At 38.1% G+C, this 18,230-nt stretch overlaps 1 protein-coding gene across 20 annotated transcripts in view; it reads right to left on the bottom strand.

Annotated features, from left to right (window-relative positions):
• Positions 1–17,545, bottom strand: part of RNLS (renalase, FAD dependent amine oxidase) — a 327,690-nt gene extending 310,145 nt beyond the window's left edge. For 17 of the 20 annotated variants that reach the window (XR_014253096.1, XR_014253097.1, XR_014253098.1 and 14 more), the window contains exons 1-4: positions 17,301–17,545; positions 16,318–16,423; positions 15,571–15,713; positions 7,726–7,884 (exon numbers count right to left, since the gene is read on the bottom strand). Coding sequence is in view for 8 of the 20 variants with exons in the window: in XM_082423900.1 (XP_082280026.1) it covers positions 7,726–7,884; positions 15,571–15,713; positions 16,318–16,423; positions 17,301–17,418 (526 nt within the window). In the remaining 12 variants the exon portion in view is untranslated. Of the gene's footprint in view, positions 1–7,725; positions 7,885–15,570; positions 15,714–16,317; positions 16,424–16,766; positions 17,125–17,150; positions 17,232–17,300 lie in introns of those variants that run through there. The other 3 variants (XM_082423899.1, XM_082423898.1, XM_082423901.1) reach the window with 3 other exon arrangements.
• Positions 17,546–18,230: the final 685 nt, after the last annotated feature.

The following is an 18,230-nucleotide window of genomic DNA, read 5'->3' as shown; positions in this document are numbered from 1 at the left end:
TTTCTTTTAGACTATATTCATATATGCATCCTTTAGTTATTATAGTTTGCATTCTTGAGACCTATAGGTTTGTTACATCTTTGCTATAATATAGCAACCAGAAATTAAAGAACTCACCAAAATAAGTCATTTAGGGAAAATCACCTCTCCTTTCTCCACCCTCCAATCTATGAAAGAGATGCTCACTGTTGTGTTTCTAAAGGTTGGGATGCCCCCCGCCTCACATACAGACACGCGAAAGTGAAGTGTCTTTCTTTTGCAGAGTCTTAAGTTGGATTCAGCTAGTGGATTCCTGAACGTGGGAATGGGTAGGGAGTGGAGAAGAAATGTTTAAGGGACAGTGGTTTGGGGGAGAGATAGAGAGACCTGGCTCTCACTTGTGTACCCAGCCCAGCTGGGATCTTGCTGCAGAACGCCTTTGAAGCATGTCTCTCACCCTGGAGAGCAGTGGAAAGATCTCAGTGTCAGTACAGTGTTATCCCTTGAAAGGCATCCCTGAGTCCACACAAGGCAATGTGTCTAACCCATGTCAGAGGACCAGGGCTGGCCCAGACCCACACAGCAGAGGAGGAGCAATAATGATGGCAACCTTATGGACTTATGCCCCACACCTCCCCTGTTTTCTGGCACTATAAAAGCCTGGGATTCCTGTGTGATCCCAAAGGGAAGGGAGGCAGCTCTAATGATGACTGAGGGTGGGTTTCCTATCAGGTGGATAAAAAGATGCTCTAAGCAGATAATTTGTATATTTAGAGAAATGAAGGAACAGATGATCCTTTGCACCCTAGTGTTGTAAATTCTAACTCAAGATGACCATACGATATTCTGGATACAAATACACCATTGTTTTGCACAAGGGCAAAGTAATGTTCCTCATTGTGTTTCCAATATCCTTATTACTGATATCCAAAATCCTTACTAGGATTTTTCTGGCTGCCTTTTTGTAGGCACACAGTTGACTGACAATAATGAATCATCTACAGAGACATCTCCCCCACTACCATTTGCTTATTCATAACCAAGAGCTCAGACCACATCATCTTATAAAAATGCTTTCACATCAGTTTCCCCTAACACAGAACTTTTACGCTTGTCAGACGTAAAGCTCATCTGTTACTTTTGTGCCCACACACAGCTTCATGAGAACACCTGGCCAATGGGCATGGCATCTTCTAAATTTACTTGAGTTAGCATTTAGAAAAATGTCAGGAACATGGGGACACTTAAGAAATATTCCCATAATGATGCTTCCTCAGAGGTATGGGTGATCCTACGAACAGCGTGCATGGAAGTCACGCAGGTGGGGGTAGATGTTATGACAAGGTGTTTATTTTCTTACTCTGGTACAGGTTTGGGGGTGTGGGGTGAAGAGGTGTAGGGGGGAGTGAGGTTGTACCTCCCTCTAAAAGAGGTGGCTTTCATAAAAATGTCGCTGTTGACTTGTGAAAAAGCTCCGATAATGACTGACTCCTCTTACAACAGTAAGTTCGTTAATTAAAAGTTAATTAATGTAGAGTTTTCAAGGCAGTTGTCATGTTCTTTCACAACAAGGAATATGTCTGTAATGTATCCTATTTGTAAAACCCTGAAAATAAAATAGCCACCTTTGTTTAATCCCCAACACCAAGCATACAACCCTTTAAATAGACATCTCAGACCTTTTCCTTAACGGTAAAAAGTCACAAACACTAAAAAGTTACTGGGAACATTAACTTTAATACTTCTAAATCCTCTACTCAGATTATCTCATGTAATCTTCACTGTAATCCTATGTGGTTAGATAATGTTATTTATCCTCATTTTATTAACATGGAAATCGAAGCTCAGAGAGGTTAAGCAACTTGCCCCAAATCACCCAGACAGTAAGTGGCAGAGCTGGGTTACAAATCCTGGCTTTGTCAGTCTACATTCTTTACTCCCTCCACAGAGTAGCCAACGCTAAATAAGTAGTATAAAACCCAAGTGCTAGAGAAGGTTCTGAACACTTTCCCTGAAGCACAGAGCCCCCAGGAAGTTCCGAAGAATTCAGAGGCCCAGAGCTGGATCCTGAAGGACAGAGAACACAAAGGATGTGTCAAATTGTTCCAGGCAACGGGAACTTTGTGAGTAAACGCACAGATGAAGAATGTGTGGTTCATTCAAGGAACCCAGAGGAGACCAGTATTCCTCAAGAAAGGAGGCCAGCTAGATGACTCTCCTTGCCTCTCGCAACTCTCTTTTTGGCAACACTCCTGATCTGTGGGCACATGCTCAGCACGGACCACACTTTTGCTCTCATTTGTCTGCTTTCTGAAGTAATGTTAGGGGGCTTGAGGGCTTTGGTCCAAAATTAGCAGTGTTTTACGGGGTAAGGGTAGGCCAGGACTAGCACATTTTCTCCCTGGAGGGATACTGACATGTTTCTGCTCAGATGAATATGGTTCTCACCTCTATGGATTCATCTGGTCAGAGCAGGAATGCACGTGAGTCTACACGGGGATAGGAGGAGTGGCTCTCACACGGAGAGTCCAGTTCCAGACCCAGTCTGTCTCCTCTCTCTGTGTCTCTCTGCCTCTGTCTCTGTCTCTCTTTCTTTCTTTTTTTCCTTCCTTCCTTTCCCCTCCCTTTCCTTCATTCCTTCCTTCTTTCCTTTCGTTTCATAAGAAAAAAAAATTAGCATTCTGGTTTTAAGGATGTGAGATAGCATACCAAACTATAAAGGAAGATTATTCATTAGGAGACCTTTAAAAATATGCATTCCTTTAATATAAGCACGTGGGAGAAAACCTGAGGAGCCCCATGTAGGAGGCGGTCTGATGTAGAGAAAAGAAATTTTTCATGCTCCTCATTCCTCATAATCACTTACCACATCCCACCTGTTTTATTTTACATTGTTTATCCCACATCCTTTCCACTGCCTCTGCCACTTTCCTAGCAGGAGTATGAAAGAACTATGGCAGGAAAGTCAGGTATGTGGATTTCAGGCCCAGATGTTCCATTACAGTTGATGAAGAGCTCTATTTAAGTGTGTAGGAAACATGAAATCAAGACAATAATGATATTTGAAAGGCGCCTCCTTTTTTCTTGACCATACTTTCTCCCATCCAGCCCCTAATAAATTGTATGAATTTGTACAGGGCAGATGATGTCTTAAATTTCTCATCAGGGTGGAAGAAGCAATGAGCCTCAAGGTTCCTCCTAGTCCTAAAATTCTATGATCCATCCAAGGTTCACGCTTTCATCCTAGTACCGTGAATCAGGGACCAAGCCAGGACCAGTAGACTCTAAGATTAGCTGAATTCTAGGAGCTTATAATCAAGTTGGGAAACAAGACAGATGCTCAGTCATTTGGCAGATATTGATTGAACAATAATAGTGGTGTGTGGGTCTGCATGCAACTTGGTACTTGATGCTGGGTGGGGATGGGGTGGTCTATAGGAGCCCTTTCCTCCTGGATTTTATGGTTTAGTGGGAAAGAAACTTACTGAAAAATAAGAATCATAATAAAATCTGATGGGTATAATGATAAGGCAGAATGTCCCAAACAGGCCTAACTGGGAGGAAAAAGTTCCCATAAGGTGCTTGTTAAAGATACGGATTCCTGGGCCTGACCCAAACCTTAGCAATCACAATCTTCTCAAAGGTGCCCCTTAAGTGTTTTTTAACTCTCAATCTTCATTAGGCAAGTTTGGAAAACATGGTGATCAAAAATGAGCGGAACACTGTGGGAACTCACAAGTACATGAAACAATCAGTAATAGGATAGTCTGACACCGTGTATAACGGTGGTTACATGTATGGGCTCTGGAGTCACACTACTAAGGCTCACATCTCAGCATCACCACCAAGAATGGAAATAATAGTAATTAGGATTGTTGTGAGGATTAAGTGAGCTAGTCTTTATAATATTAATATATAGAGAGTAGCACTGTTATAGAACCAGATGGCAAATCATGAATCATAAGAGGTTCACTATATAGTTCATAAATCTTCCCTGTTCTCCTAACTGGGAGAATGTAGTAAGTGTAATAGTGTAGTAATTGCCAAAAAAAAACCTAGCTCTGTTTCTTTTGTAAAAAGGAAAATAGGGAAAGGGAGGATGGATAAGGGAAAATCCAGACCACACTGTAATCAAAAGGGAAGTCTTTCATGTAAGAGATGGTACTATATTGATTCTAAGGGGTAGACATGATTTAAAAAGAGAGACAGAGAGAATGAAAAGACAAGCACAAAGAAAGCCAAAGACACAGGGCTGCTTATAGTTTGTATGAATGTGAGACCTGTAGCACAGCCCTAATTCTGTCACTAATTAGCTATGAACTTTTGGGTAAGTTAATTATCATGGACCTAAATTTATTTCCTTCTGTGAATGGAGTTTTGTGAATTATATTACAGATAGTTTTATAGCCTATATTTCGATCATCTTCATAGTTCTCTCTAGTTAAAAAAAATTTGGAGGGGAACTGCAATATATACTGCATCCACTAGATGGCAATAGACAGCTTTGTAAATGGAGGTCTTTCACAGAAACTGAAGATGTCTAATAAGCAAGCAAGAGTGTATTTAAGGTTCTCGAGAAACAGAGAGATGACACTAATTCCTCATACTGAGGTCCTTACTGAGATTTATAACATAAATAGAAATCATATGTTTTTAATCCTTGTGTTTTAGACCCACAGGTATTCAAGGGTCATGTTAGGACATTCTGTTTTAAACCTTTACTGCTAAGATGGGTTATTTCATAACAACGAAGCAAACACAGAATTACTTGCATGAGGTCCAATTCTGAACTGAGCCAGTAAAACACCGCAAAGATCCTTATTCTTAGTCAAAAGTACTAAGTCAATCATTCTTAAACTTTTTCATCATAAAGAGCCTACATATCCCACCACTAAAAAAGAAAAGGAAAAAAGATCTATTTCCTCTTCAGCATGATACACTTTTTAAAATGGTATCACCATTATCATTTTTTATAGTAAGAGTAAACTACCCTTATTTTTAAAGTTACGACAGTTCAAAAAATTGTATCAAAGAAGATGAAAATCATCTTCAAGCAGTAAAAATGTTATTAAACTATTTTGGGTAGATAGAAAAGAAATAGCAATGCATCCTTTTATCTTTTTTAAATTAAAAATATTTTGAAATCTTCCCATGTTAATAAATATATTAATGATCACTAGCATTTAATAGTTCACAGCTAAATATTTACAAATTTTTTCAATATAGTTTAACCAAAATGTCTGGCCTTCTGTGACAACACTTTCCTTCACAAATTGACAGAAATGGCCCCATTTAAAGATGAGTAATGATTAGACAGGGACCTATGCAGAGAAAAGGAGGAAGACAACAGAACGTACAGAACCTAACAAATGAGCTGATGAAAAATACATATCAGAAAAATTTTTCCAGGAAGTAGATTAGTTCAACAAACACTCAGGCAATGACCTGAAAACAGTGAAGGAATATATGACCTCTTTGAAACAATATCTCAAGGAAGGGAGCAAAAGGAACACATTTGAAAACTACATGACTGACATAGAGGAAGGCTAGAAATAGAAAATAAAAAATAATGCAAAGACCAAAATTGACAGTGAGTTGAGACAAACGGTAGATATGGAAGGGAGATACTTTGTATTTTTTAAGATACTCTGAGATCATAATAAATGGAACAGATATAGATGGTCATGTAAGTATTAGAAGGAAACAGCTGAAAATAAGGGAAAAGCTGAATCTTCAAATACAAAATGTACAACACGATTCATGAAAAACTGACACAAAACTATTAACAATAAGATATATCTTTATGAAATTACTCGACTCAAAGATAAACAAATACAAAAGAGGTACTTCTAAAATAAAATATCTTTGAAAGGCTAAAAGTAAAAAGGATGTACCAGACAAATGAAAATAAAAGAATGAGCATCTCATTTATCAGTCAAGAATGATATGAAAGCAAAATAAAATGAAAATGACACTAAAGAAAGAACTTAAGTTAAAGGGTAAATTTTAATGAAGAAATATTATGAATCAAATAATGTGGTATCAAAAAAATCATAACGCAAAATTTGTTTCCCAAAACCCCAGGAAAGACAGAAATACAATAATAGTAGAAGAATTTAAGTTATCTCTCTCAGACCAACACAGTTCAGCTACTCAAAAAATAAGGATAAAGATGATCTAAATAAAATTATTAATTAGCAGGCCCTTAAACATCTTAGGGCTCAGTCTATGCCATGGTGTTATATTTTATATGTCATTTAATACAAATATTGAGAAATACCTTCAAAATGCAACATTGAAGGGTCTCCACATACAAAACTATGTAGCTTTTAAAAATTGGAATATGTAATTTACAGTACCACTGAATACACTAACCAATAACTGTGTTTTAGTTAAGTTACAGTATGTTATTTAACACTGTCTCAAAATCAATCCAATTATTTACAGAATCCGAGGAAATAAATTATCCTACTTTAAAGTGACTTTGGCAACACACTAGAGGTAGACTCATGAAACAGATCTTTGAAATTCGTTTTTTACTTTGCCTATAGCTATCTAATAAATATTCCAATCCTTTCTATATTACTGTCTCAGACTGTACAACAAAAGAAGCTATATATTGTTACTGCGTGGTAGAACTGTTACTCAAACTGCTTTCAAGATGTAATATGCAGCTACATTCTTCCTCAGAGAACAATCTCTATTACAGTTCTAAATCTAGGATCTATAAACCATATTCATTACCAGTTTTCTTTCTAACAGTGGCATAAAAGGCTATTTCTCAATCAAATCCAATATCACCTTCAGTCATGCCACAAAGTCAAAAGCTACAGGCATGTCACACTCCCAAAGCCTTGCCACCATCACCAGATTCTGCTTTGTTATAACTCATGGACTTCAAGGCAAGATGAGGTATCCTCCAGAAATCAATGACTTTGATGTGTCAGGGTCAGTCAGACATGATGAAAGGGAGGAGAATAATCAGTTAAACCTGGCATAGGTAGATACAAAGCAGAGCTATAGAAAAGCTTTTCTTAAGAATCCAGGTAACAGGGAAATCTATAGAGACAGAAAATAGATTACTGTTTGCTTAGAGTTGGAGGCAGAGATGGGGGATGGAGGGATGGAGGTGAGAGCTTTAGGATATGGGGTGTCTTTCTGAGGTGATGAAAATATTCCAAAATTGACTGTGGGAATGGTTGCAGTATGTCGTTGGATATACTAAATACCATTGAAACATACACTTCAAATGGATGAGTTGTATGGTATGTGAATTAGTTTCAAAGCTGTTTTTTTAAAAAGGAGGTGGGAGAAGCCAGGTGAAAGGTGAGTCAACAAATCACAATCAGGGAAGAACATGAGACTCACACTCAAGAACAATCCAAGGTAAGGTTTACCAGGCTTGTCACATAATCAATGCTTACATCATAAAAACCTTCTTTTTTCCAGAATGGCCACAAAGAGACTGTTCTTCTTTTGGGCCAAACTACTACATCTCCATCAAAAATACTTACTTCTTAAAGGCAAGGAAAAAAAGAGAAATATTCAATTTTTAACTGGGTTTTTTAAAATCTGGATTTCAATTTGACCTAGACTAATATAATGAACCAGGCCATAGTATCAGTTTCCAAAACACGCAAATCAGTAGAATCCCTAATATACCCTTTGCTAAGTCAGTTAAACTGAATTCACGCTCTATCAAAGGGAGCCCATTCCCTAAGGTAAACAGTGCAGGCTGAGACTCACAGTTGACGATGTCACCTTGAAGCTGCAGAATCTGAGGAGCTGGCATCGTGAGGACAACAATATCAAACTGCTCAGGGGAGCCTGTTTCCCTCAGGACTTCCCACTTGTCATTTCTCAGGTTGATCTGGGTCACACATTGTCTGAAGTAGATATCAGCACCTGTTCCAAAAGCAAAATCATATTCACATAATCAGGATTTTCCATATGAATGAGAGGGAAGAGAAGAGTCACAAACTGGATCCACTCAGATGAATAAAATGGTAAAGTTCGTCTTGTACAGCCCCTGGGCTTCACTTTCTTTACTTTCTATCTCGTTTAATGGGAATCCCTCCCTTCTGGCACCCTTGGACCTCCCTAACAACTCCTGCTCCGGGGAAAAAAAATAATACTACTACAATTAATAATAACAGAAACCATAGATATCTTTTATTAATCATCTACTGTATGTCAAGACTATGCCAAACACTTGATATACATTATACCAATTCATTTCCCAGATAAGGAAACAGATTTAGAAATGTCACGCCATTATTAAAATCCACATCCATCTGACTCTAAAGTTCATTATCTTTGTAGAGCAAGTATACATCTTAGTAAAGCTGTAAAGAATTCTCTCTAGTAATACCAAGAAAGAGCAATATTCCCTATTAAAAGTATCAATAGTCCCTATTAAACCTGAAAAAAAAATCTCTGAAGAGAAATCCAAGTCTCATCGATGGATCAATTACCTTTATGACAAAGAATCAAAATGAAGAGAAATACAATCTGGAATATCCTCTCATAGCATTTCCCTTATTTGCATTTATCACAAAGATATTTTAATAATTATTTGAGTAGTTATATGATTAATATTTTCTTCCCTTTTAATTTGTAAGCTCCATAAGCCACAAATTATGCCTGTTTTTTCTATATATAGCATATAGCATATAAAGTATTGTACTTGGCATGTACTAGGTATTTAATCAATATTTGTTTAAGAGAATGAATTATGAACCATAAACTGAAAGATAGGAAAATATAATTGGATCATTAAGTCTCCTTGGTATACTAGTACTTACCTCACATTCCAGTTGTGAGAAAAATTTGATGTTAAAGCAAATCTACTTTTATTTGGCCTCATGAAAAGAAATAAATAAAAATGGAATAAGGGGGAAAAAGCACAATGAAAGATCCTGTCCATCACTGCATGGGACACCTCGTGCTCCTAGCCACTAAAAATCCAGCTTAAATCCAACCTTTGCCATGAAGCTTCCTTTCCGTGGCTACTCCAGCTCGATGCGATCCTCCTCATCTCAACAATCACTGCCTTTACCACTCATTCTGACATTGATCCAAAGTATCTCTATGCTTTAGGTGTGTCTTATCTATCCCAAAATACTCTCTCGGGCTCCTCCATGTCAGGTCTCCAGATCTCATATACCTTTACATCTTTCACATTGCCTTGAATAACTCTACAACATAGTAATTACAAATTTTTTAAATCAAATGCAAATATGGTAGAAGGAACGAGGCCCAGGGGTCAATCTCTTTGAGGCAATTAGCATCATTCTGCTCAAAGATTAGAGCTAGGGCTTCTAAATAGTGCTTCAACTTGCCTGAGGGTTTGTCTAAGGCCCTTCCTCTGGGAAGGCACAAATAAGTGGAGCTTTCAATTCACACCCACCGTCTCCTTTACTGCAACCAGAATGGCTCCACTTCCCTCTGTTCTATTGATTTAGGATGTCTCACCCCTCACTTGCCTCACTCTAGTCCTGGCCCTGACTGGGACCTCAACTAAGTCAACTGACTTTATATGTTTCATTCAGTTGTGTTTTCACATAATATTCCCTTTGAAAACAGCATTACATTGGTTTTGTTTTTGGTGGTGAGTAGGTGTGTGTGTTTAACAGAATTGAAGTCCACTAACTAGAAATTCTCCATATCCAGTCAAACGTCTTGGACATATATCCCAGTGGTCCCAAAGTGTTCTGCAAGATGTATATCAGTCAGCACCAGCAGCACCTTGGAACTTGTTAGAAATGCAAATTCTCAGGTCCCAACCCAGACCTACCGAATCAGAATCTGGGGATCAGGCCCAGTAGCCTGCATTTAACAAGCCCCCAGGTTTGTTACCATGTACTTTAAAGTGAGAGACCACTGGGGTAGATAGGTAGACCCAAATCTAACACCACCACCAGCAAAGTCACTCAAAAAATAGCATTTTCCAAGAGTTAGGGGCAATGGTATAGCTGCTCTGACTAACCAGGAAGTTTTCCTTTCCAATTGCTAGGAGTCAGTTTCTGGGAAAGTGGCATTTCCTTGTGAAAGTAACTAATAACTTTTGTAAGGACCCCATGACCAGATCTATAGGCTCTGGAAAATCATTTTTAAACACTTAGAGAAGTACATAATATCTCTCAATCTGAGCTTAGTAAATTTGACCATGTCCCTCTCTTGCATAAAATCCTTCAGTGGTTTCCCACTGCATTTAGGATAAAGTATAAAATCTTAACATTGCTTACAAAGCCCCTTATGATCTGGCCCCTGCTTTACTCTTAAACTTCACCTCTTACTGTTTTCTCCCTCATTCACTACCCTCCAGTCATGATGACCTTTTCATTCCATAAATGCACCATCTTCCTCCTACTTTAGAACAGTTGCAACTTGATATGCCCACTGCATGCAATTCTCACCACTCAGCTGTTGGCCTAGTTCACTCTTGCTCACCTTTCAGGTACCCAGGTAAACATTAGCTCCTCAGACATGCTTTCCCTGACACATTTCCCATACCTCACTCCTTTCAAACTCACGTTAGTTTAGGTCCTATTATTAAAGCTCTCTCATAAGGCTCTCACTCTTTCTTCTCAGCATTATTACGTACCCTTTTTTTGTGTGTGAAATTAGTTTTTGTCTTTTCCCCCCACTACACTCTATATTAACAAAGGCAAGGTCCATGTGTTTTATTTACCACTATTTCCCCAGCACATATTTCATAAAAATAAAAAAATCTGCAGATAACTACAAAGATATCAGAACACAAAGAAGTTTTAGCCATTTTACAAAGGCAAATATTTTCTGTTATATATTTATTCAATGTGTATCCCCTGCCTTCTTCCATTTTAGAGAGAGAATCTAAATTCATTTTCCTCCAATAATTTCCTACAAAAAGTTTCAGTTCAGAACTGTTGAGATGGACCTGAAGAGATGTAAGCAATGTCTAACTAAATGCACTGCTTAAACTGTGGAGTGCTTAACCAAGGCTCCTGGGCTATCTTCTACCTTCTCTCTGAAAGACACTGTTATGGATGAGTGCCATGATCACCTGCCTAGGAGAAATTTTGAGACAGAACTGCTCAGCCTTAATTGTCTTACATCAATTTTAGAAAGAAAGTAAACACAAAAGTAAAAAGGGAGAAAATGATAAAAATTATATATTACTAGAAAGAAATCACACTAGCTGATAGTATCTGCAAATTAAACCATCTTTTCTAATAAATCAATCCTGTCAACTTTGACAAGTTACATTGCCCATGTTGACTTTGGATTGTTAGTCAATGTCCCTTTTGAAGTAGATGGTAAAATAAAAACAAATACATGCAGCAACAGTTCTTCCTGTGGTAGGCCAAACCAAATAAAAGATGCTCATCCTGTCCTGGAAACTAAATTCATCCTCCCATGAATGATTTAATAACATGGGCCTTATTCAAAAGCAAAAGGACTTGGCTCATCACTGTCTAAAGGTCATAGGCAGGAACCAGCAGGTGACTGATCTTCCTGTTTGCATAAAGAAGTAAAATGGCATTACTCCTTAGTAGCCCCTTCCCTGTGGGGCAGGGACTAACCAATGAAAGAGGGGGACTAGGGGAAGGGCTCTATGAGTTTGTTCTCTTAAGCCAGGTGTCCATTGACATACAGAACCAGGGTAGGATGGGAGCAGTCTCTCATACTGTAGGGGAAAACCTGGAAAGGAAAAGATGTTAAATCAGAGGTATAAGACCCTTTCATTGTCCTCCATGGGATCATTAAAAGGAAATGACAACAGGGTCAGCTTAAAGAGAGTGGTCTCTTACTTACTAGCTAAGCCACCATAAGCAAAGTACTTAACCTCCCGGAGTCTCATTTTTCTCATTAGCACATGGGGAGAATGATAACCACCTTGAATGGTTATATGAGAATTAGAAATGACGTATGTTAAGTGCCTAACATAGTATCAGATAAATAGCACTTAACAAATGATAGAGTAGCTTTTGTTCTTTTGAATTTCTCCCACCCCCAACAGTGACAACCAAAAAAGTAAAACAACAGAAAAATCACATTTTACTTACTCAAGAAGATTGTATTAACTGGGAAGACAGGCAGTAGGTAAAACTGATGTCAATAAACACAGTTTTCTCTGTAATAAGCTTAATGTGAACACATGAGACAATAAATGAGAACAGAACATAAGGTGAAGAGGCATGTGCCTATTTCCTCCTGCCCTTCACTACTTACTCTGGGAAACTGGTCTACTTAAATATTGGCTTTAGAGAGTTGAACCTATTCTAAAGCATACCTGATTAGACATACCCAATACAGATAATTTCCCTGGAAGTCTAGTCCCAAACTAAATAAAACTGGTTGGACCATCAGACTGTGGGGCTGTGAACTCAACTGATCCCAAAATGTAGAGTATTTTATCGAATGACTTGGCAATTTAGGTTCTTCTGCGCTGAGCACATGCAAAGGTCAGCTTCATTCAAGTAGACTATTTTTTAAACTAATATTTATCAAGAGATTTCTATGTGCATGGCCTATTATTTGCTTAAATTGACAATGAGTGCATTATATCCTTTATTCCTCACAAAACTTAGTAGTAGGTACTGTTATTGCTCTCATTTCTCCAATGAAAGAACCAAGGTATAGATTTTAAAACTTTCCTAATATTACATAGCTAGGAAATGGTGGTAGAATGTGAATTTGAACCCAGGTCATTCTGATCACAGGGACTCTCTCGACTTATATTGTGGAAACAACCAAAATAAGATAGAAACCATTTATAGGATAGAAAGCTTTAAAGAAGTTTAAAGAATGCTTAAATGGATATAATTATAAAATTTTAAATGGTGTAGATAGGGTCTATAAAACCTCTAATAATCGATCTGGGTAGAGGGTGGAAAGACCTCTTGAAGCAGTACAAAGATAATATTTAAATAAACTAAGAAAAAGTTTATATACACTCAATATATGTAGACCTTGAACTCAATTATATAAAAATTCATTTTTAAAAAAAGCAGAAAGTATGTCACAAAATGGACTTATTGTTGATTTATATATTATAGTGACACTTTCCCCTGCTATTTTTCTGTATTTTCCAAATTTTCTACCAGTAGTATGTAATTCTTTTTTAAAAGTTACTTTTGAAATAAATATTTTACATAGTGATAAGAAAATCTAAAGTACTCACACTCTCAAGAGACTGTACAAATTGAAAGAATAAATAGGTTTTTACTAAGAATTTGTTAAATTAGAATGAATAAATATATGTATATATATTAGAAATCTAAATCTATATCACTATACCTACCTACTATGTACAAGGTACTATTAGATTGTTTGAGCTACAAATAATTAAATATGACCTCTTCTGCCAAGAGTTTCCAAAGCAAAATTGGAAAATAAAGCATATATTCCCCCAAACACCTAACACAAAAGGATGTAGGTACAATGTATTCAAGGACTGTCCCTCAGGTATACGAGGCAGGGACTTTGGTTCATGTATCATTAGTGTCTAAAACAGTATATAGTAAGCACTCAGTAAATGTTTATTGAATGAATGGATGTATGCATGCATGGATGGCTAGATATATAATACAATTACTAAGTACTAGGAAATTTTAGTAAGTATGCACATCTAATTTGGGTTAAGTAAAAATCATGATGGAAATGAGATTTTTTTTAAAGTTGTATGGTGGCAATATATGAAGCTGATGGTGACATTCTACAAAATGTCCAAACGGTGTTACCATCTGTGATGGTTAATTTTATGTGTCAACTTGACTGAGTCATGGGGGTTCCCATATATTTGGCAAACATTATTCTGGGTATGTCTGTGAGGGTGTTTTTAGAAGAGATTAATATTTAAATTGGTAGACTGAGTAAAGCAGGTTGCCCTCCCTAACATAGGTGGGTACCATCCAATCAATCAAAGGCCTGAATAAAACAGAAAGGCTGACCCTCCCAGGAGTAAAGAAGTCTTCCTGTCTGATAGCCTTCGAACTGGGACATTGTTTTATCCTCCTGCCTTCAGACTTGAACTGAAACATCAGCTCTTCCTGGGTCTCAAACTCACCAGCCTTTGGACTGGACCTGTACCTTTAGCTCTCTGGGGTCTCAGGCTTTTGGACTGAAACTAAACCATCAACTCTCCTGGGTCTCCAGCAGATCTTCAGACTTGCCAGCCTCCAAAATCACATAAGCTAATTCTATATGATAAATCTTTATATATATATATATATATATATATATCCTCTTGATTCTGTTTTTCTGGAAAATCCTGATGAATACACCATCATAGACTAAATCCTAGATGGAGAAATGGCCTCACCCAGAATGGTATTTACTATGTCCTCATGTTGTATATTCAATCTCACTGGCCCCTCCCATGCCCAGTATCAAGGATTCTCAGGGTTCCCAATTAGTAATATTTGATGAAGGAGACCAAAACAGTAACTATTCTAGAAATAGCTTATGAAACAAAACAAATACTCAGCCTTATACCTTTCCTCAGTGATCTTCAGTTGGGCAATTATTTATGATTCATCAAGAAGCCTATTTCTGTTTTAAAAAATAAATCATTTATCATCCAAGATTATTTATCATCTTTTTCAAAAAAATCCATTTTAAAACACATAATAAATATAAAGAACAAATGAAAATCCTCATAGAAAATGGGCAAAGGTTATGAATAAGGCATTCACAAGAAAAAAAAGCACAGACTTGGTTAGCAAAACGAAGATGCATAAACTCAGTCATAATTAAGTAAATGCAAATCAAAACACAAGGAGATACCATTGTAACCCATCACATGGGCAAAATTTTTAAATTTCCATAATATCAGGTGGTGTGGAAAGAGACGTTCTCCTTCACTATTGATGAGATATTCTTTAAGAGGAAGAGATGGCACAACCTAGTTAAATAAAAAATGCACATACCATTGACACACCTACTGTACTGCTAGGAACTGATCCTACAGATATGCTTTCAAAAGTATGTCAGGGTTAAACATTGCAGTAATATTTGTATTAGCATAAACCAAAACAACCCCTCACCCCCCAACCAAACAATCCACATACTTACCAGAAAGTTAACAGTTAACTAAATAACAATACACACATACCATGTAATACTGAACAGGCATTGAAAAGAATGAAGCACACTGAATTTGCTGATATGAAAATAGACCCAAGATATGATTCACTCTATGATTATGCATTAGTCAGGAATCTCCAGAGAAACAGAACCAATAGAATATATACAGACATAGATAGAGATAGAGATTGATTTATTATAAACATAGATGAGAAAAGTATAGAATGGCTTATGTAAAATAATCTCATTTATGTTTTAAAAAAGAATATATACAAATATATGAATAGGTAAATAGAGACAGCCACGTAGAACAATAGATAGATGCATAAACATTTTTCTGGAAGCATATATTGGAAACAATGATTACTTTAGGGGAAGACAACTAGCTATTGAGTGGTGAGTAGGAGAACATTTACTTTATTTTATAACTTTCTTTATAGCATTAATATTTAATTATGTGTATAACTTTTATTTTAAAATGTTAACTTTAAAAGAAGGCAGAAAAAATTCTATTCTCACCTGATTCTTTCAAGTAATGGTTAATAATTGAAGAAACTCCGTGAGGTGCCACAAAGTTACAATCTCCTTCTTTTATCACCATTCCTTCAATAGGAGAGGTCAGAGGCTTCAAAACACCACGAGCTAACAGTTCATCATAAAAACTGAAATAAATCAATATGTATAACATAACTATATGCTATACTTAGCTCTAAATACTATATTCTCTTCCAAGAATTCTTAGAGATTACAATCCTAAATAATAACTAGAAATCTTCCTATGAACAACTCAACATATGTTTTGTGTTAATAAAAACTATAATTCAGGTGAAGAACAGAAATGTTTTGAGAATCCATAGTCTTTTGCTAATCTTAGTCAAAGGTCTATTTTCTCATATATTTCAAAATTAAAGTCAGTGAAAATAAAAAGAAAGGTATTCAATACACCAGTTTTAAATCTGGTTAAGATTGACTTCCATCACAGCTATCTGTCCTCTTCCTCAACACCAACATACGAACTCTTATTTATTGAGTCTTTACTATATTCCATGTAACATCTCATCTGATGGTTACAATTGGATGAGGTATGTATTACAGTTTTCCCACTTTACTCAGGTTAACCTTTTACTGCTAATACGATCAATGATGATAATATAATTTCACTATATTACAAGAGTCAAAGTTTAACCCTGCTAAAAATGGATGATTTGTATCTTTTTACATCCTACAACCAGTAAGACTGATTCCACCCCCTTTCAACTAACTCACCTCTGGTGTTTTTTGGCATAATGAGGAGTGCAGGTGATGTACTGGGCACCCAAGTCCACTGTGCTCTGTAGATTATGAGGACTGCTGGCTGTGGTCATTCTTCCCCCTTGAATTAGTCCCCAGGAAAATGTCTTAGCGCATTAGAATGAACCATTTGCAGTTGACGCGATTCACCCCAGGTTACCACGAATAGATTACTTAGAACTGTTTCAGGAAACATTTTTACAATTTTTTTTTTTACTTTCATAATAATTAATATATTTTTAAATATTCTGTTTTCTCCAGATTACAGACATCTAGAAAACTTTTTTTATACTGAAGATTTTGTCATCTAACATTGTCAGGAAGTAATTAAGAGACAGTTTGGTCACTGAGTGTGAGATATTTTTTTAAAAGAACCCATGAATAATGCGCCACCCTTCAGCACTGTGACTGAGGCATCTATTTACCGATCTGAATAACAGGAATGAACGAACGGACAAAAGAAAACAGAATAATAAATGAAATGTCAGAATGAACGAATCAACGAATGCTTTTCCTCTTGCAGTCAGATTTCAGGAGAGTGACAGGATGTTGTCAACTAGATCTTCGTAAAGTCTTGGTCAATGGGCACTTGAGGATTCTCATAATCTAGAGATAAGCCTCCATGGCACAGAGCGGCCGAGGAAAAAATCCACTTCTTAGCGGCAGCGGCAGGCCCAAGTTTTGCAAACTCCAGTCAGGACCCCTCCCAGGCCGCTCAGGCCGTCCTCCGAAGCGCTTTCGGAACTCCCGCCCCGCCCCCAGCCCAGCCGGGGTCGCCGCTTCCACCCGCGCGCCCTCTCAGGCCTTACGGGCGCCGGAAGTCTCCGATCACGTGACCAGACGCCCGCCGAGCTGCTGGATTTTCTTCACAGACTTACTCCGGTAGGGCCTAGGCCACCTCAGAAGCCATGGTCCCCGCCGGCTTCTTTTCCCCCCGTTTCGGCCGGGAGACGACCCACCTGAGTCCCCAGCCTTGTCCCACACGGCGAGGTGCAAAGGACGGGCCGCCGCCTTCCTCAGCAGCGCTGCGCACAGGCTTCCCGTCAGCCCGGCGCCCACGATCAGCACCCGCGCCATGGCCCGCTGTCTCCGCGGCGGGGTGGCCGGCCTGCAGTCGGTGGAACCGCCAAAGCCCTGCGGCTTAGAGATGTCGGCTCCGCGCTCCGGGCCCCACCCGGCCCCTGAGCAGTTCCTCGGCTGGCCTGCAGGGGGCGGAGAGGAGGCGACCGGGGCTGAGGGGATGATCAGCGCTGAAGACCAGCAAACCTTGGCCTTCCCCTTGGTTCGAGGGCCAGGAGCTGGCTTCCAAGACAGGCTGGCCCCATCCGATAAGCTGTGAATTCCAGCCTGCCCCTCGCCCCCCAGAACCTGTAAATCATGTAGGTTAGAGTGTGAGACCCCGCCTCGCCACGGGGCTGGTGTTGACTACTGCGGAGACCCAGCCAAAGGTAACCTACTAGGGTAACTATGCCTTGCTGGAACCTTTGCTAGCTTGGTGTTCTAAGTCTGAAAGGAACTTAACCAGCGATGCCAGAGCCAGCTTTTTTCAAAGACCTTAATCGCCACTATTCACATAATAGGAAAAGAGTTTTGGAGAGATTTTCTTAAACTAGCCCTCGTGCTTTGTGTAAGGGATATAACCTTTTTGAACCTCAATTTCTCCATCTGTGAAAGGGGGCCAAAAAATTCTACATTCCAAATTGTTGAAAATTAAAGATACTTGGTTCACCAGAAAATTTTAGATCACTCATCTATTTAGTAGATATTAAGTTTTATGTCAAAACACATTCCAAATGCTATAAGGGACAAGACAAGGATTTATGCCATTACCACTAGTATTTTGTTTGTTTGTTTTTTCTAACATTGCCCTGGAGGTTCTCAAGGAAACA

Source organism: Balaenoptera physalus (assembly GCF_965194825.1).
Source record: "Balaenoptera physalus genome assembly, chromosome: 14".
NCBI classification, from domain to species: domain Eukaryota; kingdom Metazoa; phylum Chordata; class Mammalia; order Artiodactyla; family Balaenopteridae; genus Balaenoptera; species Balaenoptera physalus.
This window is presented reverse-complemented; position numbering and strand designations above follow the sequence as displayed.